The sequence below is a fragment of the Candida parapsilosis genome, contig 006372 (assembly GCF_000182765.1).
Source record: "Candida parapsilosis strain CDC317 annotated contig 006372".
NCBI lineage: Eukaryota > Fungi > Ascomycota > Pichiomycetes > Serinales > Debaryomycetaceae > Lodderomyces > Lodderomyces parapsilosis.
The window spans coordinates 30924-55820 of NW_023503283.1; the positions used below are offsets into that span (position 1 = coordinate 30924).

General features: G+C 38.5%; 12 protein-coding genes across 12 annotated transcripts; 3 read left to right on the forward strand and 9 right to left on the reverse strand. All coding sequences in view use genetic code 12, as the record gives it.

The window, feature by feature from the left end:
- Positions 1-27: 27 nt before the first annotated feature.
- CPAR2_400080 (uncharacterized protein) lies at positions 28-1650 on the reverse strand (the record flags this gene model as incomplete). The annotated part of the gene is made up of 1 exon (XM_036810875.1): positions 28-1650. One exon carries the CDS (start codon positions 1648-1650, stop codon positions 28-30), a length of 1623 nt encoding a protein of 540 aa, XP_036667369.1.
- A 103-nt stretch (positions 1651-1753) lies between these two features.
- On the reverse strand, positions 1754-2854 carry CPAR2_400090 (uncharacterized protein; the record flags this gene model as incomplete). The annotated part of the gene is made up of 1 exon (XM_036810876.1): positions 1754-2854. The coding sequence occupies one exon, from the start codon at positions 2852-2854 to the stop codon at positions 1754-1756; it is 1101 nt and encodes a 366-aa protein (XP_036667370.1).
- Positions 2855-3059: 205 nt separating this feature from the next.
- On the forward strand, positions 3060-3359 carry CPAR2_400095 (uncharacterized protein; the record flags this gene model as incomplete). The annotated part of the gene is made up of 1 exon (XM_036810877.1): positions 3060-3359. The coding sequence occupies one exon, from the start codon at positions 3060-3062 to the stop codon at positions 3357-3359; it is 300 nt and encodes a 99-aa protein (XP_036667371.1).
- A 137-nt stretch (positions 3360-3496) lies between these two features.
- CPAR2_400100 (uncharacterized protein) lies at positions 3497-5074 on the reverse strand (the record flags this gene model as incomplete). Its single annotated transcript, XM_036810880.1, has 1 exon — positions 3497-5074. One exon carries the CDS (start codon positions 5072-5074, stop codon positions 3497-3499), a length of 1578 nt encoding a protein of 525 aa, XP_036667372.1.
- Positions 5075-5932: 858 nt separating this feature from the next.
- Positions 5933-7411, reverse strand: CPAR2_400110 (uncharacterized protein; the record flags this gene model as incomplete). The annotated part of the gene is made up of 1 exon (XM_036810881.1): positions 5933-7411. The coding sequence occupies one exon, from the start codon at positions 7409-7411 to the stop codon at positions 5933-5935; it is 1479 nt and encodes a 492-aa protein (XP_036667373.1).
- Positions 7412-7722: 311 nt separating this feature from the next.
- On the reverse strand, positions 7723-10254 carry SUL2 (sulfate permease; the record flags this gene model as incomplete). The annotated part of the gene is made up of 1 exon (XM_036810882.1): positions 7723-10254. The coding sequence occupies one exon, from the start codon at positions 10252-10254 to the stop codon at positions 7723-7725; it is 2532 nt and encodes an 843-aa protein (XP_036667374.1).
- A 2250-nt stretch (positions 10255-12504) lies between these two features.
- On the reverse strand, positions 12505-14760 carry CPAR2_400130 (putative phosphotransferase; the record flags this gene model as incomplete). The annotated part of the gene is made up of 1 exon (XM_036810883.1): positions 12505-14760. One exon carries the CDS (start codon positions 14758-14760, stop codon positions 12505-12507), a length of 2256 nt encoding a protein of 751 aa, XP_036667375.1.
- A 757-nt stretch (positions 14761-15517) lies between these two features.
- On the reverse strand, positions 15518-16192 carry HFL2 (negative cofactor 2 transcription regulator complex subunit; the record flags this gene model as incomplete). Its single annotated transcript, XM_036810884.1, has 1 exon — positions 15518-16192. The coding sequence occupies one exon, from the start codon at positions 16190-16192 to the stop codon at positions 15518-15520; it is 675 nt and encodes a 224-aa protein (XP_036667376.1).
- Positions 16193-16830: 638 nt separating this feature from the next.
- On the reverse strand, positions 16831-18003 carry SEN2 (tRNA splicing endonuclease subunit; the record flags this gene model as incomplete). The annotated part of the gene is made up of 1 exon (XM_036810885.1): positions 16831-18003. The coding sequence occupies one exon, from the start codon at positions 18001-18003 to the stop codon at positions 16831-16833; it is 1173 nt and encodes a 390-aa protein (XP_036667377.1).
- A 1462-nt stretch (positions 18004-19465) lies between these two features.
- On the forward strand, positions 19466-20854 carry CPAR2_400160 (uncharacterized protein; the record flags this gene model as incomplete). Its single annotated transcript, XM_036810886.1, has 1 exon — positions 19466-20854. One exon carries the CDS (start codon positions 19466-19468, stop codon positions 20852-20854), a length of 1389 nt encoding a protein of 462 aa, XP_036667378.1.
- Positions 20855-20913: 59 nt separating this feature from the next.
- CPAR2_400170 (uncharacterized protein) lies at positions 20914-22197 on the reverse strand (the record flags this gene model as incomplete). The annotated part of the gene is made up of 1 exon (XM_036810887.1): positions 20914-22197. One exon carries the CDS (start codon positions 22195-22197, stop codon positions 20914-20916), a length of 1284 nt encoding a protein of 427 aa, XP_036667379.1.
- A 115-nt stretch (positions 22198-22312) lies between these two features.
- ARG83 (Arg83p) lies at positions 22313-24667 on the forward strand (the record flags this gene model as incomplete). Its single annotated transcript, XM_036810888.1, has 1 exon — positions 22313-24667. One exon carries the CDS (start codon positions 22313-22315, stop codon positions 24665-24667), a length of 2355 nt encoding a protein of 784 aa, XP_036667380.1.
- Between the last annotated feature and the right edge of the window lie 230 nt (positions 24668-24897).

Consider the following 24897-nt stretch of genomic DNA (forward strand, 5'->3'; position numbering starts at 1 on the left):
TAATGTAAATTTTTGCTACAATTATAATTATAATTTTCCTTGAGAAATCAACAAGTCTATCTCTGCATCTGATCCAAACTCATCATCAGATGACTCTTCAAATGGACTCTCCTCAATCTCATCACTTAAAGCATCACTCTCAGTATCATCCCCACCATTATCACCTTGCCGGTTAACAGCAAAATCAATGTCATTCTGAAATTGGTCATAGTCGTGGTTGCATGAATAATCGTCATCAATAACAGGAGCATCATCATCGGCATAAATCTCATTTAGCTTACCCCCAAGTCGATTATAACGATATCGCGTTTTGTATTTTCGATTATATATTAGTGGCATGTAATACCCATCAATAAGATTCAAATTTTCAATTGAGCTTGAAGGTGATATGTACCGACGATACTCATTCAATCGAGTAGCGGTTTTCCGCATTGCTTTCAACACCTTGAAATGACGTGGGAACTTCATTTTCAATTTTGAAGTTGAAGATTTGGGACCAGCTTTACTTAAATAAATACGCGTTGATCGCACTCCAATTTCACCAAAGGGAGATAAGTCATTGACACTTAAATTATTGGTTATATGTTTTGCAATCGACAAATCAAAACTTGAATCTTGGTATATATGATAGTTTTCCAATAACCCCAAATTCAACAAACTCAAATTCTTCTCCGGCAACGTTTCCAACACTTGAGAAACAGTCTTCAGATTGATTGTTTCGACATCCCCATCAAAATCTTTACTTGAGTAGATCACTTTTCCAATTGCATGGAAAATTCCAATAGCGTTCTCTCGGTTGTAATCAACCCCAGACTTGTAAAATTTCACCCACATTTCCAAATTCAAAATGATTGATCTTATATCTCCCACTTTGAATAGCTCTTGAAGGAATGCATCGAATTTTGTATCACTTAGTAGCTTGGTTAAACCTTCGTTTTTCAAAATTGAATACACCGTCTTCTTTAAAAATCTCGTTGCTAGCGGATTAAATCGGATCGTCTCCACTTCCGGATAACTCAACAATTCACGACTCAATAACGTATCCCCGGTCATGTTATTCTCTAGTCCATACGAAACCTGTGCTCTATCCGATTCATATTCAAACTCGCTAATGCAAATCACCAATGGCGGTAATTCAATTCCAGCAAAAATCCATTGCCTAATAGCGTCTCTAAATTCTCTCAATGTGTCCTCATGATACACATTAGGAAGCTCCTCAATCAAAACTACCGACTGTGTCTTGTACTTGCAACTTTGTAAAAAACGACCAATGTTTTCTGATTCATCATACTCAATCAAACTATCATTAAACACGTCCAGATTGGTTATTTCCTTAGCAAGCAATTTAATTGTTGTTGATTTGCTCGATCCGCATGGCCCTACAAGGACCAACACTTTGGTCATCAGTTGATGTGTCTTCATTCTATGCAATGCATCCTTCACTTGCTTTAATTTGGTGGGGTTGATGCAAATCTCTGAGGTAGTTTGTGGCGCGTACTTGATGATCCATGGCGTGTTGTGCCGTAGTTGAGGCTTTTTAGGACTGGGGGAAACCAGAAACACGTCCCGATCTTCATCATCTGTCGATGAGTCAACTTCTTCAAATGAGGTTTCAGTGGCCTTACATTTGAGTCTTTTCTTGGGTGGCATAAAAGAGAATGATTTGATTGCTTGCGTATGAAGATTGATCTGATGACTAGTGGTGGATCTAGTAATTTAATTTTTTTTTCTGCTTTTCAACTGTTGTTTATAGTTACACAAAGACTGAGGAATTCTTCTTTAGCGAGTTGTACCTTTGCCACAACTGGTCAACATTGATATTGACTGCGTCAGGGATACAATGGCAGCAATCAGTCTTTTTAGCAATATCAAACCAAGAGTCAAGTGCAAAATTGACGGACTCAGCGAGGTTATAACCATAGTTGAACCCTGCATGGTACCCATAAGGATATGTCAAGATAAATTCACCCTCTCGATGTATGGTGTGATTCACAGTAATGCCCTTTTTTTCCAAAAATTGTGGCAGTGCATGGAAAGTTTTGTGACGTAGGAATTGGGGACAATTCTTGTACTCCTCCGTGAACAAATCCTTCATTACATTGAAAAATTTCTCATGTTGTGATTGTGGAATCAGATACCACTGTTTAGGAGCACCAAAATGAATATAGTTGATCAGGTACAAGTCCTGGTCTTCAAGGTGCCAAGCAAAAGTGGCTTTCCAAACTCCAGCATACAAATACGCATTATTGACGCCAGGAAGTCGCTCCTCCATCAAGTCCAAAACATTTGGCAATTTTGCCACGTTCCACACATTGTCATCATCTGAAAACAAAGATCCTTCGGAATCAGCTCCATATATAGGCTCGGAATAGGTTAAAGATTTCCAATACGATCGTTCCAACTCTTGACAATGATCATCACTGAACTCGGCAGTATTCAATTTGCTGCTTGAATCTTTTTCGTTTTCATCATGCAGTCTCTTGCGTCTCTTTGGAGGTTCCTGTTTCTTTGACAACTCTTTCCATTGCTCTAACGTATACTTTCTGGCTCTCTCAATATTCTGAATTTGAAAAACTCCATGATGATTACTATTTATCTGCTGAACAATTGGATTTTTGATAACCACTTTGGACAAGTTCTCCTCAGAATAGCAATGAGAGATTGATTCTTTCCATTCCTGTGGAGGAATCACACGAACGATCCCTGCCTCCAAGCCATATTTATTTATCGATTTATTGAATTTGTAAAAATCTTTAAATTGTTCCATCGTTGGTTTGAAAACGGGAACCCCATTGTCAAAATGATCTGGTTTGATATCTAATAGTTGTGACTCTTTATGTGACCTCGTCTGCATTGTTTCGTTGCTACTTCTGTCGATGTATAAAGCGTGATTGTTAATTAAAAACAACCGGATACGGAATTAATTCTTTTCTTGCCTGTTTTGTGGAAAGAACGAAAAAAAAAAAAAAAAAAAAAAAAAAAAAAAAAAAAAAAAAAAAAAAACTTGAGGAAAGGGCGATTCGCTTGAAGAAGATCAGCCAGTACCTTTAATCCCAACAATGTCATCATCATCTTCTAGAAAAGATCCGCTAAGCCACGAGAGGATATCCAAATCAAGAGCATTCAGCGCATCGATTCTCACATTCGTTACTGTTGTCATTTTCCTAGAATTAGGGTATCATCTAATTTGGAGTGCCAAAGTAATGATAAATCAACCTTATGGTAACTTTTTCAACAACTTGGTCTACGGTCCGGGCTCGTTTTTAGCCAATGTTGGACTAAGCACAAAGTTATTGAGGTATCTAAACAAGGTGTTGGTTGAAGATAAATTGGAAGCGGATTACAAAAAGTACATATAAGAGGGAAGAATCATCTACCGTGCAGCACCTTATTTGGTTAGACTCGTTACTTTTTACATTTCAGCATGTTAAAAAGCTTTGCTTAATCATCAAACATAAATAAATATAGAAAATGCACAAACACGGGCTCTCACGTTTCACTTTTTCCTCTCCTTGTCAGACTTGTCTAATACCATACCTTCTTCAAGCTCTGATATCGCGCCAAGTTCTGTCCGATCAATCTGCAACTTCCGGTGAAACTTTTCCGGACCCAATATCAAGATAATAACCATGTATGCAAAAACGGCGCCACAAAAGATACACATGACCTTCCCATAATCGTAAACACCGGGAGCAGCACCAGGAATTGGGTACTTTTCACCAAGCCGAGCTTGAATAGTAGCACTTCCAGCACTAATCAAATTACCAATTTGGTATGCCAATCCAACCAACAATGTTCTATGTGCCTTGTTGAACAATTCCAAAGCATAAGCAAATGAAACACCCCATGAAGCAATCATTAATGCAATCAACACAATATAAGCTCCCCAATTCTTGTCGGCGTCAAAAAAAGATGGGTAAACAAACGCTCCACATCCAATTGTAGCAATAATGGCTGACAACCGTCTTCCGAAAACTTCGGAAATGTTTCCCACACATGCGCCACCAATAAGTCCACCAAAATTAGACAAGGCAACAATCATGGTTCTCTTACTGATATCAACACCAAATTGGTTTGACAACATTGTAACGTATAAATCTTGAGTTCCATGGGCCATGAAATTCCAACCAGCGTATGCAAGACAGAGATATGTCAACAATAACCATTCCGTCTTTACAGTTTGCACAATGGTAGTATTGAAATACTTTTGTAAACCGGTTTTCTGGTTCTGCTGCTTAAATCTCCTCTTCTTTTCTTGCATCTCCAAAAACTCATATGATTCTGGAACCAATAACCTCCAAACGATCAAGAGAACACTCAAACCACCACTGAACCAAAATAAGCTTCTCCATCCTTCACCGTCTTTGTAAGTTGGTTCAAAAACCTTGTACCACACCACAGCCATAATGTATCCCACACAATAAGCTGGTGAAAATGTACCCGACAAAATACTTCTTGCCCGCAATGGCAAACTCTCCATGGCAGTAACCATACATACAGGTAACATACTTCCCATCAAGATACCAAACACAGCACGAACTCCTAGGAATTGTCGATAAGTTTGAACAAACCCAGTACCAATCTCAACAAATATAAACAATATCCAAAGTCCGATATAACATTTCTTTCTTCCAAACCGATCTGAAAGCAACCCAAATAAAAGAGCTCCCACAGCCCTAAGCATCAAAACCAACGTCAACCCCCAAGTAATATCAGCCACACTCGAGTTCAAACTAAGTGCGATTTCTGGCAAGGCAACAGAAACACAAAAGAAATCCATGGCATCCAACACCCAACCAAACCAACCCAACCCATAATAGTTCCACTCTCTCAATGTCATTTCCCTCAACCCAGGAATAGGGTTTATGAGTTGGTACCATCTTTTGTCCAGGTGGTAAACTGGTAAATCCAATAAAGTTATAAATCTTGTCGCCAAATAATGCTTGATGACAGGAAGAGTCAATATAGGTTTTTCATTGAAAATATCATTCACAGAAGTTTGTTCTTGATCGGAGGAGTAGTCCTCTGAGATGTGCTCAGTTTCAAAATTCTGGTTAGCTGCAGCTGATGACATTGGGGGGGGGGGGGGAAACTGATGATTGGAGACGTTCCAAAACCGGAATCAAGATGCATGGAATGTATCGCATATATATCTTCTGAAACAAAGCTGATTCAGGCAAAGATCGAGAAGCTCACGCCGAACTGTCTCCGCCCCCGAAACGAGATTCCCTTTGTTATTATTCCCTGTTGCTGAACCCCATGCGGGGGTGTACAGAATCTCAAAGTTTAAAACTTTAATCGCGAACCATGGCTTCCTCATAACCATTATCATCCCCTCATATTTGATATATGCTTTAACATTAGGACCAGTGGCGGCGCTGAATCATCGTCAAATTCAACCTCCGTCAAAAATTCTCATCCTTGGGGAAAGACTCTTGAAGCACGGTTCCAACTACTCACATTGCATCGTTATCAAAAAGCACGTCCATTCACAAACCTCAGATGCATCCAACTTGACCCGGACTTAACACATCATTAAAACAATATATCCCCTCACTTCATGTTCACAATCGACTCGCTAAGGTTTAATCAATCGAGAGCGAATGACTTATCATGCCACGGTTAAATAATAAGATTCGTTCTTTTTTTTTTTTTTTTTTTTTTCCCTCTCCCATCTTTACTAGCCACACTGGAATATGTATAATATGGACACTCTATAAAAGGAAGTCTAAACCTAAAAATAAAACCGCCCCCGTGCATTCTGCGGAGAATAGACAAAGGAACAAACTATACTGCGAGTATCAATTTAGCGGATCTTCAACAATTTTAGACAACTCCAGTGTTCCCAAGCAGTGACAAAACGGTCATTCAACAAGAATTGCAACATTGTATCCTGCTTTAGCAAAGCCCTATACACCGTATTTTTTCCTTCCTATACAAAACTCTTCAACTTACTCAAATCGACAATGTACAGAGTGGAATAGTGACTGAAAAACTCCTTATTCTCCTCATTATTCCATTTATTAACCACAACCATCTGATGTAGACTTCTTTGCCTAGATTGGCAATCCTTTTCAATAAACCCATCATCATCATCCTCATCCTCTTCATCACCATCAGCAAGCATCAGAAGATCCTCATCCTCTTCATCCTCATCATCATCATCAATATCTTCACCTTCATTTTCTTCATTATTATTCCATTCCAAATCGGAATCGTACTCGTAATCTAGTCCCGTGCGTTGCGTATCTAGCGGATCGGAAATGATGGCAAGTTGTTGATCTTGGTGCTTTTGTGAACACCAGGTTCCAATATAGGGCGGTTTGGAATTTTCGTAAAATGATATGTACTTGATAGGTGGGAGTTGGGCAATCATTTCGAGCACTTGTTGCTCGCTCGTGGTGGGTAGGTTGAGTGCAGTTAAAATCGACTCTGGTGTGATGTAGTGTTGTGGTGGGCTATCACATGGTTTCTTAAATTTCAAAAACGTATCACAAGTTTTATCTTTAAAGGATTGGGGTTTACCAGACATGATGGAATCTAACTCCAATTTAGTCGCTTCTGTGCAATAGCTATACTTTTTTAAAGTGACATTACGTTGGACAAAGAATGGCAAAAACTCAAGTTCATAATCACTCTTTTCCATGTGGGCGGTTTCCTCCTTACCATCACTGTTTTTGTCTTGTTTTGGTTGAGAACGGACTTGAAAGAAGTTGGAAATTTTCATCTGACTTCGTTCCTTGGCCTCTTCTGCTTTCCTTTTTTCTTCTTCAATCCTTTGCTTTTCCAATTCTTTGGCCCGTTTCTCCTCTTCAAGTTTCAACTTCTTTTCCAACTTCTCCTTCTCCCTCTCTTCCCGTTTACGTTCCTTTTCAGCCAATTCAGCTTGTTTTTTACGCTCTCTTTCCGCCTGTTCAGCTTGTCTTTTGCGTTCTTTCTCAGCTTGCTCCTCACGTTTCTTTCGTTCCTTTTCAGCTTGTTCGGCTTGTTTCTTTCGTTCCTTTTCAACTTGTTCAGCTTGTTTCTTTCTCTCCCGTTCCAATTTCTCCATTTCCTTCTTCTTTTCTCTTTCTAATTTCTCCTCCAATTTCCGTCTCTCCTTTTCTAGTTTCTCTTGTTCAAGTTTCCTTCGTTTGGCTTCCTTCTCTTCTTCAATACGTTTGGCCTTAGCACTCTTTTCCTCCTCCATTTTGATCCTTTTCGCCTCCTTCTCTTTTTCCAATTTCTGTTTTTTAGCTAGCTTTTCAAGCTGTTGCGCCTCACGATTCACATTTTCATCATTATCCTTAGTAGCTGCTGCTGCTGCAGATTCATCATCCAACTTGCGTTTGCGACTTGCCTCGTCAATCCTCAAGCTCTTACGGAGTAATTGCTCAGAAGTTTCAATGTGAGTTGTTTCTAACGAAGTCATACCGAGCTGGCTCTTCAGACGTGTCAGTGTGTTTTGTTCTGTTCTGTTTTGGTTCGCAATTTCGTGTTTCCAAAAATATTTTCGATTTTTTATTTTTCCTCTTTGACGCGTCAAATATCGGATACCAACGACAATTCCAAACACAACAACAACAACAACAACAACAACAACAACGACAACGACAACAACCTACGTTTGCAACCAAATTCTATGATTTAACTCTAATGTACATTGTACTCTTGTAAATAAAACTATACTATCTAAAAATCTAATATAAAAAGAACTGAAAAATCAATAATCGAAAACCTCCATTACTCATAATTTGGAATATCCAAATGGAAAAACGGCGTATTGGTACCGACAGCAGCAACATACTGCTCATCAATACCACTTTCCATATCAGTATAACCCGTAGCAATATTGACGTAATTGTTAGCTGACGTCAATCCATCCTCATAAGTACCGAACCCAGCATTCAACAATGCTCTTCTAATCCACGGACTCAAAATACCTGAGAAATGGAATTCAACTTCACGATCAGCATATGCATTCATGGCTTTCCTCAAATCAACTAGAGCCTGTACTGAAGTCATGTCAATTTGAGCCACGGTTGAGAAATCGAAATGGATTATACGCAAGATTGGACGCGTATCTTCTTCAATCTTCTCTTGCTTATTGTATTTCCTCAAAAAGGGCAAGTTCCACTTTAATGGACCAGGGTCATTCCATGGTCTTGATCCGGTATCGGTATAACTATATGGTTTGGCTCTTCTTGTGAGTCGTTTGGCTTCATCAGAAACTCGGTCAATTTGACGTGATGCATTGGGGTAAGCAAATGATTCAACTGGTTTGAAAACAATGACACCTGGCGGTGGAGGTGTCACTGGGATATCACTATTTATGTTTTTATGATTCAATGGCACCCACCGGGTATGAAACTTGATTCTTGGGTTTTGTTGTGCCAATTCTCTAGTGGTGGTTCTACGCTGCTGCTCGACGATTTCAGGTTTGTCCTTGATTTTATCATCAGTTGATCTATAGTTTGAACCTCCGGAAAACACTTGGTGAATTTCAACATCAGAAGAGCCACTAGTGCTTGAGTTTGATTCGTCATCATCCTCACCCTCATCACCGCCGTTGCCGTTTAAATATTGTTCTTCAATGATTGGATTAACTAGTTCAGCAACCTGAACTCTACCCAAAAACAATCCATTTGGAATAGCAATTCTAAACAACAATACGACAACCGATGCCGCAATGGCGAAATAGATACCAGCTTCAATGGTGACGAAAACAGTCAAGATAACAGCAATCAAAAAGATTCCACAATCAATAGGACTAATTTTCCAAAACGACACGGTAATCTTGTAATTGGCAATAAGATCAGACACAGCATGAATAATAACTGCACTCAAGACGGCTTTGGGGATATAGTAGAAAGCTGAAGTCAATGCATACAATGCCAACAAGACAACAGCACCGGTGAAGATACCCGCCAAGGGAGTTCTGACACCACATTTAGCTTTTAAAGCCGATCTTGAAAATGAACCAGTAGCAGGGTAAGCACTGAAGAATGTACCAATCAAGTTATTGACACCAATGGCAATCACCTCTTGATCTGGGATAACTTTATAATCATTGATTCTACCAAATGATTTCGAGATAGCAATATGTTCCAACAACAAAATAACAGTTGATACGGGGATTTCTGAAGCCATGGCATCAATAATACCGTCAGGAGGGTGGAAAACACCAACGTGTCTAAGTCCTCTTGGAACATCACCAATAGTGCTGAATGGTGGCTTGTACTCCAGCAGAGGTCCATCAAAGGCAACTTTTTGTGGGTGAACAACGCCCCAAGAAATGGCAGTGGAAACAACAATAACCACGGCATTTCTCAATTGTTGAGTGTAAAAAAACCAAATCTTGTATCTGGGCCATCTTTTTTGAGCATAATCAGTACCAAATTTCCAAACATACAAGATAAACAAACAAACCAAACCAAAAGCAGCATCAATTTTTGAATCAGGTAAATGTTTCAATGTGTTTACAACAACCAAATATGTGCTATCTCTAGTATTGACCAATTTGTTGTAACCCATCAATGCAGGTACTTGACCAGTGATGATATTGAATGCTGATCCAGTCATGAATCCCATGACTGCCGGTACAGAAATGAATTCCAAAATGAATCCCAATCTCAATACACCAATACCAGTGGCAATACCACCACAAATCAATGCCAAGAATGTAGAAATCTCATGAGGAGCATACTTGTCGCCATACTTGTCCTGAACATGAGCAATAACTTTGGAAACTTGTAGAGACATAACGGCAACAGGACCAATAGAAACATCTTTTGAAGTTGCGAAAAAGGAGTAAATAAACACCCCAACAAATGAAGAGTATAAACCATATTGTGGTTCCAATCCAGCCAATTGAGCATAAGACATTGATTGAGGCACCAACACAATACCAACAGTGATACCAGCAACCAAGTCCCCGTATAGCCATCTACCATTATAGTGCAAGATCCATTGTAGAATGGGGAACAATGAAATCAAGTAGTTTTTAACAAGTGTCAATGGATGAGCAAATACTTTTTGAAACCAGTCTTTAACACCAACTTCTTCTTCATGGTAAGCCGGTACATAGTAGCTCGAGTGAGGATGATGGTGATTATACTCTTGTTCTTCAGCTTCAAAATCGTGTGGTTGATTCACCACGTGAGGATCTTCATATACATGGGGGTATTCTGTGGGAAGTTGAGTATTTACTCCTCTTTCGGTGTCAGATACCACTGATTTGAGTTCCGATTCGACTCTATGAATTAAATCAGGCATTTTGGATTAGCTATTGAGGGGTGGGGGAGTTGAAGATGCAAAACAAAATAAAACTTTTTTTTTTCTAAAATGAAATGGCAATAGCAATAGCAATAGCAATAGTAATGGCAATGGCAATGGCAATGGCAATGGCAATGATGGTATATATATTTATATATATATATGCCAGTAGAATCTCTTTTCAAACAATGCCAAACTTTTTGTTTAAAATTGAAAATTTCAATCGTAAAATAAAATTAAAAAGAAAAGGAATGCAATAAAGATTGTAGTTTTAGCCTTGCGTTATGAGTCTATTCCTGCTCCTATTCTAAGGCGGTTTTTTTTTTAAAAATGACCTTTCTTCTTGTTCAATTTACGGGAAACAACACAATAGTAGTAGTCTTTTTATCCGCCTTTTGTTAAGAACCAACTGTGGTGGTGTCTTTTCTTCTTCAATAATTGAGAAATAAATGAAAATGAAAATAAAAAAAGGAAAAAAAAAAAAACTGTGTGGTTTCTCTCAAGCAAGCACAAACAACAATGGCAAAAGTATAGGCAAATTTCACAATGTATGTTAAATTGATGCGATATGTATATTATTAATATTACCCCTTGATGCAGATGGTACTGGAAGGTGTTATAAGATATAGATATCTCTCTGTTAATACTTTGGAAACTCCCTTGAATGTGTAATATTATGAATGCAATGCAAATCAGTAATTTTTCCGTTTTTTTTTTTTTGGGTTTTTTTGGTTTTTGGTTTTTTCCAACTTGTTGAAATATTGGACCCCAGTTATAAACCTCTTCTTTTTATACTAGAATGAGCGTGGTATGGAATGCTTTGACGTTCCAAGAAAAACCCTAGTCAACTGTGGTAGAAATATGAATATGTTAAATTGGCAGTTTGAAAAATTTTCTTTTTTTCTTATTTTCTTATAGTTGACAGTAGTATTTACTTGCTGCTCTGCTTCGTATAAGAAGTTCTTCATGATTTGTAATTTTAATTGTCTTTTTTCCAAATTGTCAAAATTGCAAAAACACAATAGAAGAAGAAGAAGAAGAAGAAAAAAAAAATTGCAAAAGGTGTGGCTGCAATTTAGATCCACACTATTACGTAATCTACAAATCTCACGATATAGTGCACACACACACACACACACACAAGTTAATTGTTTTTCTTTCTTTTTTTTGTGTGTTTTTGTGTGATCACTACTAGTCACGTGCAATTGGATATTTTAAATTGACTAAAACATCATTTCATTCAATCATTCAATCATTCAATCATTCAATCATAGATTGATTCATTCAATTTCAATTTCAAAAAACAAAGATTATTGCTATATACTACTGCTCTTTTATATGCAGGTATAACAACTATACAACACTATCAGAAACAGGAATATACCACAAATCAATAACATCATGTGGAAATTTGTCACTTGAGATCAACCAGATTTTGACCGTTGTTACACAGAGCTGGATTTCTCCATATATCTTTTTGCTCCATCTTTATCTTTATCTCCCCATCTTTTCAATTATTCTATCTCTCTTCCACTATCATGCAGAGTCTAATTGAGATTTTACGCCGTCTTCAGTGAGATCAAATCGACAACACGAAACTCAAGTTTTGCTTCGGAAAAATTGAATTTTTCACTTTTGTGAACATCTCTCTCATCATCACCGCCACATAAATTCAAACAGCAACTAATTTAAGTTGAACAAACACACACACACACTCTCCCTCTCTCTGTCTGTCTGTCTGTCTTGGATTTTATCACCCGGCACGCCGGAATCGCTGCTTTCTTTTTCTTGAGTGCACACGACTTCGTAATCTATAGGCATATGACCAAGTCCTTTCCACACACACACACACACCAATACACACCAATACACACCAACACCAACACCACCACATACTCATACCTTACTTTTTATTGCGTAGTAGTTTCCACAGTATACAACCATTTCTTTTTTTTTTTTTTGCATTTTTTTTTTTATTTTTTTGCATCAAATTCACACCAATTATAAGCACCCTTTTCTCGTCTTTTCTTTTAGTTCCGCCTCCGCTTCCTCCACAATCAATACTCTCCCTTACTCAATGTAGCTTTTATTAGTATCAATACAAGGCGGGACAAGAGGACAGAAAAGTACTCATAACCAACTAATCTACAAGTTACAGAACCACATCTCTAAGTTCCCTCTTTTTTTTTTTTTTTTTTTTAATTCTATTCAAACTATACGCCTCTAAATTCCACCATCCCACACCAAACACTACTTGGCACCTTGTTCAACACTTTTCAAATTTTCCTTCTCTATAGCATCAACATCATCTCTAAATTTACGTTGTCCATAACATTGTTCCAAAAAGATCTTGTACTTCACATTCAACAATTTCCTATCGGGGTTATCATCAGCACGTGGCTGGATAACTCTCCCTGGTCCAGTCATCTTCTTCATAATCTTCCACAATAAAGCACCAGCATCATTTGAAGCAAGAGCAGCACAATCAACATCATCTCCTTTTCCTCCCTCTTCTTTCTTGCTTGATGACAATGGCTTGTTTAATCCCAAACTGGCCAATTTTTGTGAAATACCCTTTTGCGTTTCTTGCTTCGATCCAAACGACAAGGTGTTTTCATCATCTGAATCTTCTTGATCATCAGCCTTGTGACGATGGTGTTGTTGCTGTTGGCTCTGTTGCTGCTGTGTTGGCTGGTTGAAATAATCAACATTGTTTGAACTCGAATGTGTGTAAGCAAGAGCAGCAATGTTGCTAGTTGATGTAGCTGACGGAGCAGTGAATGGCGATTCAGGAACTTCAATGGGGCCTTGTTGGGTATCTCCCTTCTCCGCCAATAACTTAGCTCTCTTGGAATGTGGTCCATTACAACGATGATCCAATACTGCCTCCTCAGCAGCAACAGCACCCAACAATGCTGACCCAAACACCACAGCTGCATCAATATATCTAGGAATAACAATAGGTAAACCAGTACAATCAGCCAATAATCTCATCAATAACCCATTACGACATTGTCCTCCACTCATAAAGATACACTTAATATCATGTCCCGCCTCTTCCATATGTTGCACAATTTGCCTCGTTTGTTGAGCAATAAACTCACAAGCACCAAAATAATTTAATGCCAAATCTTCAACCGAATTATCCAATGATTGCCCAATCAAACTGGCTCTCATTCTAGGATCAGCAATGGGTGACCTATTACCATGGAAATCACCATAAAAGAAAATGTGTTTGGCCAATGCAACAACTGATCTCTCGCCCCTAGTCTTGACCATTCTTTCCAATAATGAATTCAAATAATCAAACTTGGATATATTTGATTGTTCAGCCGCCTTCAACAACTCTTGGTTTGCTGGATGAACACTTAAAACATGAGCCAACAACTGACCAGTTATTGATTGACCACCTTCAGCCAACCAATAACCCTCAGCCATAACATCCTTGTATGGACCCCAAACTCCCTTGACAAAACAGGGCTCCTTGGTCATGGCAATGTGACAAGTAGAAGTACCAGCAACAGCAGCCAATCTTCCACATGCATCACCAATGGTTCCATCATACTTCTCTTCAAGCAATGCAGGAACTTCAGCTTTAGCAGCAACAGTACCAACCCAACCAGCATAAGCATCGATAACTGGTGAACCAACAATACATTCACTACACAAGCCCAATTCTGCAGCCGACTCATTGGTCAATTTACCAACAATGTTACCAGCAGTAAGGTATTTCCCATTGACACCAGGAATACCACCCAATCTTCTAAAATTATCTTCAATCAATTCTGGCATATCCACAGACAACAAGAAATCCTTTGACCAACCAGTTTCTGAACCATCAACACCAATGGGAACAAAACCTTGTTTACATACAACAGAACAAAAACTTCTAGTTTCAGTGCCAGTGGCCTTGTGAACCAAATAATCAGCCAAATCATAAAACTTGCAATCATTGATTCCGCCAGGTTTATGATGTTTTAACCACTTCATTTTGGGCAACTCCATTTCAATTGACATTTGCCCACCAACATATTTTAAACACTTGTCACCAGTGGCATTGATGGCATTGGTTTCATCTTCGGCTCGGTGATCCATCCACAAGATAATATTTTCCTCGTTATCGTCGAAATTAGGACCAACAGATTCGGGCGTGTCATTGGATTCCGAAACAGCAACCAATGAACAAGTAGCATCAAACCCAATACCAAAAACATGATGGGGATCAACGCCAGATTCACCTAAACAACGCTTAACACAATAGCAAATGGCATTCCAAATCTCAGTTGAGTTTTGAGTTATATAGTTTGGTTTCAACTCTTGTCTACTAATTGGCTTTTCTGCCAATCCCAAAATGATACCATTGGTATCAATTAAACAAGCTCTAGCAGAACCAGTACCAACATCAACACCGACATAGTAAACATCGGGGTCAGCTTGGGGCAAGTTGTAAAAAAACGATGATTGTCTTCTATTTGCAAGACTAGTGTTTGACTTTGATTGTACCATTTGTAAAGGTAGTTAGCTCTAGTGAATGAAGGTACAGTCTCAAATTGAGTTGTTGAATAAAAGCTGGGTTTAAGGAAACACTCGGAGTATTTATGTACGTAGCAATTTAAATAAAAATGGAGGTTCCGGAATTAACACAACATTGAACAAAATAAACTACGGAGTAACATAGGATAGGTTGTATGCAGGAATACACTCCTTCAAGATCATACGTAATTGGAAGCGCACAGAGTAGTCAAACATAAGAGAATGATGCAATTGACACTCCTACATCACACTACCTTTCGAAAGAGGCTTGACAAGTCAACATCCCTCTTTTGCGCAAGGTTGTAGATACCTGCCCAAATTGCAATGGCTGAAGACAAGTGGTTTGCTGCTTCAAACATGTGATTCTCGTGTGGTGTATATATATAAATATATATACATATATATTCCTTTTTGTGTAACGGGTGTAACTTTAACACCCCTCCCGTCAATTACAAAAAAATTACCCAATACAGTAACCACCGCGGCTCCCGGCATGTATGGAAATTGATTCACTTTTCTTTTCTTTCACCGGATGAAAGATGAAACTATTTATTACTTTCCGAGGCCGAAGCATTGAAATTTAAAAAGATCTACACTCTGTATCCAAAAGTTTCTCCATCATCAGCTCGTACAATTTTGAGGCTAATTACATTGTTAAAATTTCTAATACAAGGGGAATCAAGAACTGAAAAACAACCCAACTCTACATTCTTTTTTTTTGTTTTGTTATTTAGTTCTTCAACGAAGGATACTTTTCAACCGCTTCAACCAAAAAATCAAACTGTTCGGTATTTTCAATAGCTGACTTCACATGAGACGCAGTGATTCGTTTCACACCTTGTTGTTTAGCTTGCAACACAGAAACTTCAACCAAATTGGCCATAAAGATTTCCAATGCTCTTCCAACAATTATGGGGGTGGCTTGGGCAACTTTACCAATTTCTTCATCACTTTGCATAATCTTCTTGATCCTGGCGGCAGGGAAATGGGTCTTGATGCGTTCGAAACTGGCTAGTATCTGCTCTTGTGATACGCGATTTGTCGGCGTGGCTTTCTTCTCTTCATCGTCATCGACATATTCCTCATCCTGATCATCATCATTTTCATCTTGTTCTGATGCCGTTGAGTGATGTTCTGGCACTTGATTACTTATACTACTACCACTGGCATATATCGCGCTTTGTTGTGGACTTGCATAATTGTATTCTAGTTTCGGAAGTGCACTGTCATTGTTGTTGTCATTGTTATTGCTGTTGCTAGCAGATGGCACTGGCCCATTGATTAGGTTATTTATACTGAATGCGTTACTGGAACTTCTGCGAGTATTGTAGTTACTGTGTCCATTATTATTAGCAGCAGTGTTGTTGTCATCATCATAGTTCATCAAATGGCGTAGATTGGACATAATTATATATGTATATATGTATAGATGTGCGGGTGTGTGTGGGTGTTAAGTGTCGTAAAATTAATGTCGTGTGATTATGTGTTACGACAGAGTTGTGTTTTGTTCGTGTAAAGTGGTTCAAAATGTTTTTCTGTTGATGTGGTGATTATTTTGTTGTTGTTGTTGCAATTTTCATTTGTTGTAAGGAATTGATTGCTGTTTTTATATTCGCATCGCCCTCTCTACATTTGAAAACTCACAAAAGAGAGAATTTCTATTTGTCAATAAAAAGAGTTTTTTGCTACTTGTTTCAAAAGTAGTGTATAATTGCACAATTGTAAATTACAAAAACATAAAAACAACATTCCCATCCCCGTTTCCCTTCTCTTCATCTCTTGTTATTCTCTTCATGGACAGCTGAGTATAGTACGTCTTCTGCTTATTGACTGATTATGTTTCATACATAACTGTTATGACGTTACCCCCCTGGTCTTTCAAAACACAATCATAGTCCTTCTTTATCCAAGTCGTGTATTAATTTCAAAACAATTAATAGCGTGTAAACACTTTTGTGCTGCGATGAGCAGTAGTACAGTATAGAAAATTTATCATTATTTTTAAAACGCGGTTATAAACATTCCCGATATACATTCTAGAGCTTAATCTCTAGTCCGGCTAGGATTCCATCTCTTGTACAATACTTCAGATACTCTATACTTGCTCAACAATTGCTTAAACATTAACCCTTCATCTACTTCATCACCACTGGATGTCCATATCTCATCAAATTCGATTTGCAGTGGAGCCTCAACATAAACTTGAACAAAATTCTTCTTCACACTACCAATGACTCTAGCTTTAGCGCATATTTGTAACCAATCATATGCTGACACATCTGCTGTATAATCATCTTCATCTTGCATAACCAGCACGCAAAATTCGGCATGTGAAAATGGCGGACCTCGTTTATACAATAAATAATCAGTGCCAAACTTGATGCCTGATCTTACACACCACCCTTTTGATCGAAAATAGTGATACACAATATAATTGATGATGAACCTGTTATTGGCAAATATCGTGGGTGTAGAACAATGTAGCTGACAGCATTGCATAAACAATTGCCTCAAAGTCAAGTTATTGATATTGATATTATTAAATGCAAATTGCAAGAAAAACACCTCTACAGCTTGTAGTTGCATATACTCCAATTGGATAACAAGCCCGTTTTCATTGCCAATAATATCAGCATCTTCTTTTCTTAGTTCAACTTCAGTCTCTTCTTCAACATTGATATAATCCTTTTTCCTAAACTCAACCAATTGTTCATCCAATTTGGCCATTTCAACAACTTCGTCATTGCTAATCGAACCTTTCCTTTGCTTCAATTGCAAATCTTGCAATCTTTGTCGTTGTCTTTTAAACTCAATCCTTTCATGTCTTCGACTCTTTGTGATATCTTCCATGGCGACATTACCATTACTCGGCTTTCCATCGTCATCATCATCATTAGCTACTACAACATTGAGTCTTGTCACTGTTCTAGCATGCCATGTTGGTTCTGACCTTGACAACACACCTTTGCCAAAAAATCCTTCCCTCCATAACTTAACCATAGAGTCAGAATCAACCACTTTGAAAATGCCATTCTCGTAAATGACATTAATCTTGTAAGTAGCCACTTTACTCAAATAGTTAACATGGAGCAAATTCCACACATATCGCAACCATGATATCGGATTAGTTAAGACAACAGCACAATGTACAGCCACATCAATCGGCAATGGTTTTTGATATATCCTATTCAACAATCTCGAGTTTTTTTTACCCATCAACTGAAACAAAGTTAGTAACAATAAGAGATACACCAACTAAGTCAATGCATTATCTTTTCCTAATCAGATACCGTTGTAGTCTATTTTTTGAGAAATCATGTGCTCACACTGATCTTGCGATCTTAAAGACACCAAAAGGAAATTGAATTGTCATCATTTGAAAAAAAAGAAAGCATTGACAAAGGAGCATACATTGAAGTAACATACACTTCTATTAGTTTACCATAATCACTGTTGATCTTGTTAGAAAGAAAGAAAGAAAGAAAGAAAGTTAGCAGGCGAGTATGAAAATTTTTTCTCTCAGTCTTCGCAGGAAAACAAAGAGTCTAGTTCGTGCGAAATGGTACAAAACTAGGCGACAATACCGTGCTATACCGATTCGCGTGATATGCTTCAGACAAAGCATACACGACCAGACTAGTTTTTGAATGGCGCCCCATATTTCGGCACGGCTTTTCTTCTGGGGGCTATGGCCCATGAAGATGGTTCATAATTGTATTACACAAATCAATATGACAATGAAAAAGCACCCCATGGGAGCTCAACAAGGCTTACAATGTTGCAAGATAAGCTGATTTCAAGCATGATTGTTGTCGTTGTTGTATTTGATCTCATCGAATCCAGCTATGGGAAAACTTATACCGTGGAGAAGAGAGAATACTCGAGCGCAAAGTAGGTGTTTGTCTAGAACCTTCCTTATACGTTTTTATCCATGCAACGTTACATGCAACAAAAAGTTTAAAATTATTTCGGCTCTTCCGACGGATGCCCGTAGAAATGAACTAAAACAATATAACACAAAACCCGTTGAAGTCAACTGAAAGACGCAATGGTGTACTTTCCATGAGAAAGTCATACCACGTAGTCAACCCACATCACATCAACAGACAGAACCCTGGTGTACAATCTCTATCCCGTATTCCAATCATTTTAATCAACTATGGCCCAGCCACTTACCCTGAATTTCATCTTTTTCTGCATTACAAGTGTGTATGGTTATTTCTTGCAAGTTTACACAAAGTGCGGATACACACACACCTGCAGAAAATTAGTCTTTTTCTCACGGCATCTCAATTCCGCTCCAGCCATACTAATATAATGTGGCGACGGGAAGCACAGTTTTTAAACTTAACATGCTACAGTAGTACGTATACGAAGGGATCTCACCCTTAATCCCCGCCATTGGTATTCCCCAATTTTAGGTTCCTTATAGTCACACTATCTCCTCTTTCCCCAAACTCTGTCTAAGCATGATGCGTTTTGTGTTACTGAAAAGCGCATTTGGTGAAAAAAATTATAAATTGACATTGGAAAGACTTTCTCCCAAAATACAATCACTTCAAAAAGTCCAAGAAAATTTGCATTCACCATAGACAGACTCCGTTTGAAAATTCGGGTATCACAGAAGACAAATAAGTATCACTTATCCTTACACAACTTATTCGCATACACATATATCATGTCCAAAAACATTCTGGAAGAAGAAAAAGTCGCCGCGATTCAACCAGATTATGAACCAGATTTTGACACGATACCAACACCAATCATATCCAACGAATCCACAAAATCAACCACACTTAACGGGTTACATTTACTCGATGACCCATCAAATTTTCCATCCGGATTTCACACAAGAGCAATATTGACAGTGATTGGATCCTTTTTAGGTCTAACTGGGGCCCTTGGATTTGTCAATGCGGCGGGAGTGATTCAATCGTATGTGACGGACAATACCCTCAAAGACGAAGCACAAACTGCCATTAGCTGGATCTTTTCCCTATACAATTTTTTCGCATTTGGTGGGTTACTAGTATCAGGACCAGTGTTTGACAAGTTTGGATGCAAAATCCCCATTATGGTTGGTGGTATTGTCATGTTTTTGGGGCTTCTTGCGTCATCATTTTGTAATCGAGTGTGGCATTTCATTTTGGCCTATGGATTTCTTGCAGGGATGGGTGCTGCGTTCACATTCGGTCCATTCATTGGTGTCATCAGCCACTGGTATTGCACAAAGAGAGCAATCGCATTGGGGATTGCCTATAGTGGTGGTGGACTCGGCGGAGTTATATTCCCCTTACTTTTTAGATCGCTTTTCCCTAAAATTGGGTTCGGATGGTCAATTCGTGTAGGGGCATTTTTATCATTGTTTCTTTTAGTTGTTGGCTGGGTTATGGTTACCGATAGAAAAGAAGAGTTTAGTGAAGTTGGTGATGGCGGGGTCTTGAAAGAAGTGGCAAATTCAATTGATTTTAAAATAGTCTACAAGAATCCATTGTTTGGGGTTATTGTTAGCGGCTTGCTCTTCAATGGGCTAGCGTTTTTGATTGCCATGGTTGAACTCCCTCTTTATGCCACCAATAGAGGCTTTGATGATGGAGATGCGTATTTGTTGGTGGTTGTTTTCAATTCGTTTAGTATCCCAGGTCGGATCTTGCCTAGTGTTGTTGCTGACAAGTGGCTCGGTCGGTTCAATACATTTTGCATAATCAATTGCTTTTCATTGGTGATTTTCTGCGTCATTTGGGTTCCATTTGGTGATTATTTAACCGCATTGTATGTATTTGCTGGTTGTTTTGGCTTTTCCAGTGGTTCGGTGCTTAGTCTCTCGGCAAGTTTGGTGGCTTCTATAGTCAAGACTGCTGATGTTGGTAAAGGTTTGGGCACTGCGTTCTTTGTGTTGTCATTTGGTGATTTGATAGGATTGCCTATTGGTAGTGCAATTGCCAGTGGCTCTCGAGCCAGTTTTGATCATTTGGTTTATTTTTTAACTTCTTGCGCATTTGTTGGGGCTTGTGTTAGCTTCGTTTCCAGGTATATGTACGGAGGTGTCAATCTAAAACGTATGTAAAGAATTTATAGAAAAGAAATAATAGAGTATTGGAATCGTTGTAGCTTTCTCTCTCTCTGCTATATAAAGTCTATACGTTGTACTGGACTGGTGACTCCTTCGAGATTGACAGCTTCCAAACGTGCCAAAGTGCCCCTCATCATTAACTTCCACATTGATCGCTTGAGGTAAAACTTGATTACATATCCTTGGAGGTTGAGCTTGCGCTTCTTTTGAGCATTCTCTTCCACTTCCTCTTCTGCTTTCGATTCTTCCTCTGCCGGCTTTTTATCAACAGTCAGCAACAAGTCCTCAACCCATCCTGGAGACATCTCTTTCCCATTTATGGTGGTACGCAGGTTTGCCAATCCTACTAAAAATGTAACTGTATTATTCTCCTGAATTAAACCTTCAAATAGGTCTTTGAAAACTTGCGTGATTTTAGTGTAGAGTTTCCCCTGGAATTTGACAGTGGGTATTTCTGTCCTCTTGTTTAAAAACAATTCTGCATGTCGTACATCTTGAAGGTGATCAATTTGGAAAATCAACTCTCGAGCGGGTTCATCAACGTATGGTCGTGAATATCTCATTGGACATTCAGTTAACCTATCGCTGGGGGAAACATTCTTCATTCCCTTTTTGCTCAAATCCATCAAATTAATGATAATGGAGTCATTAACAACCTTGTGGTTTACCATACGTTGCTCCAATTCAAGAAAACGATAATAGCGAGCTTCTTTTTGCAACAAGCGCCGATGCTCTTCATTCTTTACAATCAATGTGTTTCCTCGAAGATACTCCAATAAATCTGCAAAAAGTTTTGGCGAGCGACCAGCAACAATAGGTGGTCTTTGCGGTGGTGGCCGTAACATATTGTTTCTTTCAATCACGGCAACATTGTCAAAATATAACCTCTCTGAATTCATTGTGAAAAAATTGGGACAATTCCCTTCATTTTGCAACAATACTTTAGGTATTTTGAAACTCTGGTCACCAATACTAGCGAAAATGTCCTGTTCTGTCATCAATTTTTGCAACTTTTTCAACCCAAAAAAGAATGCATCGCTCCAAACGTGCATGTATTCATAATCATTGGTGACATTTATGGAGTAACCCTGTAAATGGTTGTATATCTTTTCAAATATTTGCGGACTCCGATCAAAAAACAATACCTTCTCTTCATTGTCTTTATCGCCAAAGAATTTGGTGAAATACGATGGTGAATCTGATGATAATGATAGTCCACTTAGACGAAACAATTTGTACCCAACTTGGATCGAATACACTTTATCGTGAGGTAATACCATCGGTACCGAACGGTCATACTCTTCAAGCGCCTGTACAGGCAATGTAGAAACACTCATTTAGTTACCTTCGCTTTTGTTGCGTTGTTGTTGACTACTTTTTCATGTCGCGAACAGAAAACCCTTTCTTTTTTTTTACTCCATTTCTTTACTCCACATATATCTGGTTTCTTCCATGGCCAGGAAAGAGCGAACATTTGACGGATGCTGGACATGCCGATCAAGAAAGGTTAAATGCGACTTGACAAAGCCAATATGCATGCGTTGTGCCAAACTGAAACGAGAGTGCCTTGGCTATGCTATACGACTAAGGTGGAGCGACCCAGTGACCATTTCAAAGGATAAAAGCATGACCAGCTTGAAACAGGAGGATAATGAACTAGATAATATGCAAAGGAGGAATGTCGACTTGATGGTATTTCCCCAGGACATGCTCTATGAGACTTATGCCGAGTTGAATTCGATTTTGGAGAAAGTCGACGATTCGGCGATAGTCTCGGGACAAGCAAAAATGGGACCGTTTAGGTGTTTTCGATTTGCAAATGTGTCACATGGTGATGGTGGAATAGAAAGCAAACAGCAAGAAAATGTGTCTTCGGTGGTGCCATTAGCATCACCGCCCACTTCACCATCTCCAGTTCAACAAACACCACCACCCCCAAAAAGGCGAAGAGTGACGACGACAACAATGTCTAAAAACTCGATTTTTTCCAAAACCAACAATAGCCATGTCCATTATGAGCTTTTGAACTTCGCCAAGCTTACCATATTGGCAATCAAAGGTCCTGATTACAAGTTTAATGACCAAAATATGTTGCATATATTGTATCCCAAGTTTTTCCCCAACATTGACTCGGATGACGCATGGTTTGCCAATGCAACCATGGTTAATAGCAAGCTATACACAAGAAAGGGGAACGAATTGACGTTGTACCCTTTATTTCGCAATCTTTTGGATCATTTTACTCCGGACTTGTTTAGTGTCAACCGGATTGGGTTGAAAGATAACTATTTTCATGTGTTGGTTATTCCTTATATCAAACAAATTGTGGGACAGTTTATCTGCTGGGACTTTGCCTTTTGGGATGTCAATGATTTACAAGAATTGGATGAATTGGATGACAAGCAATTGTTGCAAAGTATCAAATTGTGTATAATTTATCTTTGTTTGGGACTCAGTGCATTCAAAGTGTCGGGAAGAACAACATTACATGAGAAGAATGAGGATGATGAATACAAAATTGATGAGCATTTGAAAATTAGTATTGAGTTGCGTAAATTGGGAATAAAGTTGTTGAATTATCATTTGGATGAGTCAGATGTCATTGCTGAACGGCAAAAAGGAGACAAGGCAGTTGAAGATTACGATACCATGCTACTTCTTGCCTTGCTTTTGCAAATTGAGCTTGATTGCATGTTTAGTGTATTTGAAAATTTGGACTTGATTTATGCCATAGGAGATTTTGTCATCAAGAATAAATTGGAAACAAGAACACGAAATAGTACCATGAACAAGTTTCTCATCAATACATTCAAAATCAAGTATTTTTTCTACGAAAGTACCCAAGCAATCAACTTGTTTAATTACCAAATGGAAAAAGAGGATGAATTGAGGTATAAAGATTTGAATGAGGATTACAATTTGATTGACGATCTCGATAGTGCTGAAGATGATGAAGAAGACGATGAGAGTCCTACAGATACTAGATTCACCCCTAGCATTGAGAACTTGCTTTCAGCTCGTGAACCAGCAAAATTGGATTATGCGCCAACCGCATTCACCATCAATTTCAATAACAATAGACAATACAGTGCAGCATACGAAGTTACTGGCGACTCAAGCGAGAGTTCTATTCCTCGCATGAAGTTTGCTCCGCGTATGAATACAAGATTCACCACCACCTTGGACACGGAACTAATCTACTTGATGCATGGGATACCCAAAGATTTACTACATATATTTCACGACTCTATCCACCTAGCCAATCACAAAAACATATTCAGTGTTAAAAAGGTTTTTCCGAGGAATTTTCCTCGAATTTGTGCAGAAGTGGAGGATAAACTACTACGATGGAATATAAACCAACTGAGTTGGAATCTAGATCCCAAAAATACATTCCATAGTTTTCTCATCAGCCATGTCTACTCCTTCCATGAGGCAGTAATCATATGCCACAATAGATTGATGAAGAAGAATTTCCACATTTTGCAACACCAAACTAACGTTGAAAAATGCTTGGACTATCTATGTCAAGCTGTGGAGGATGCAAGACGGTTGGGTCTTAATTATAAGCCAATGTTTTGGAATTTACTAATGGCTGGATCAGTGGCTACAGATAATTCAACTCAAGAACGTATAAAGGAAATCTGGCAAACGTGTCCTGGATTTGAACTGCAATCAAATTACTGGCGAGCAAAACAAATATTGTATGAAATATGGAAGAGAAGGGCCAGTGGCGAGGAAGAAGAAGCCAATCTAGGGTTTATGAATTTGATTCGAGAGTGGGATATAGCATTAAGCTTAGGTTGAGGGAGCAAATAGATGGATTAGATGTATTTGATGATTTCTGTGTAGCTGTGTCGTAAATTAATTGTGTCGAGACAATGACTTTTTTTTTTTTTGTTTTGTCTCTCTCCATTCTCTCACCCCACATCACCCCCCCCCCCCCCACCATTTCGTAAAAAACAAAAAATATGAAAGAAAAATCGGATTGAACTGCGGAACAATTACAAGCACACAAAAAATACCTATATCTATGT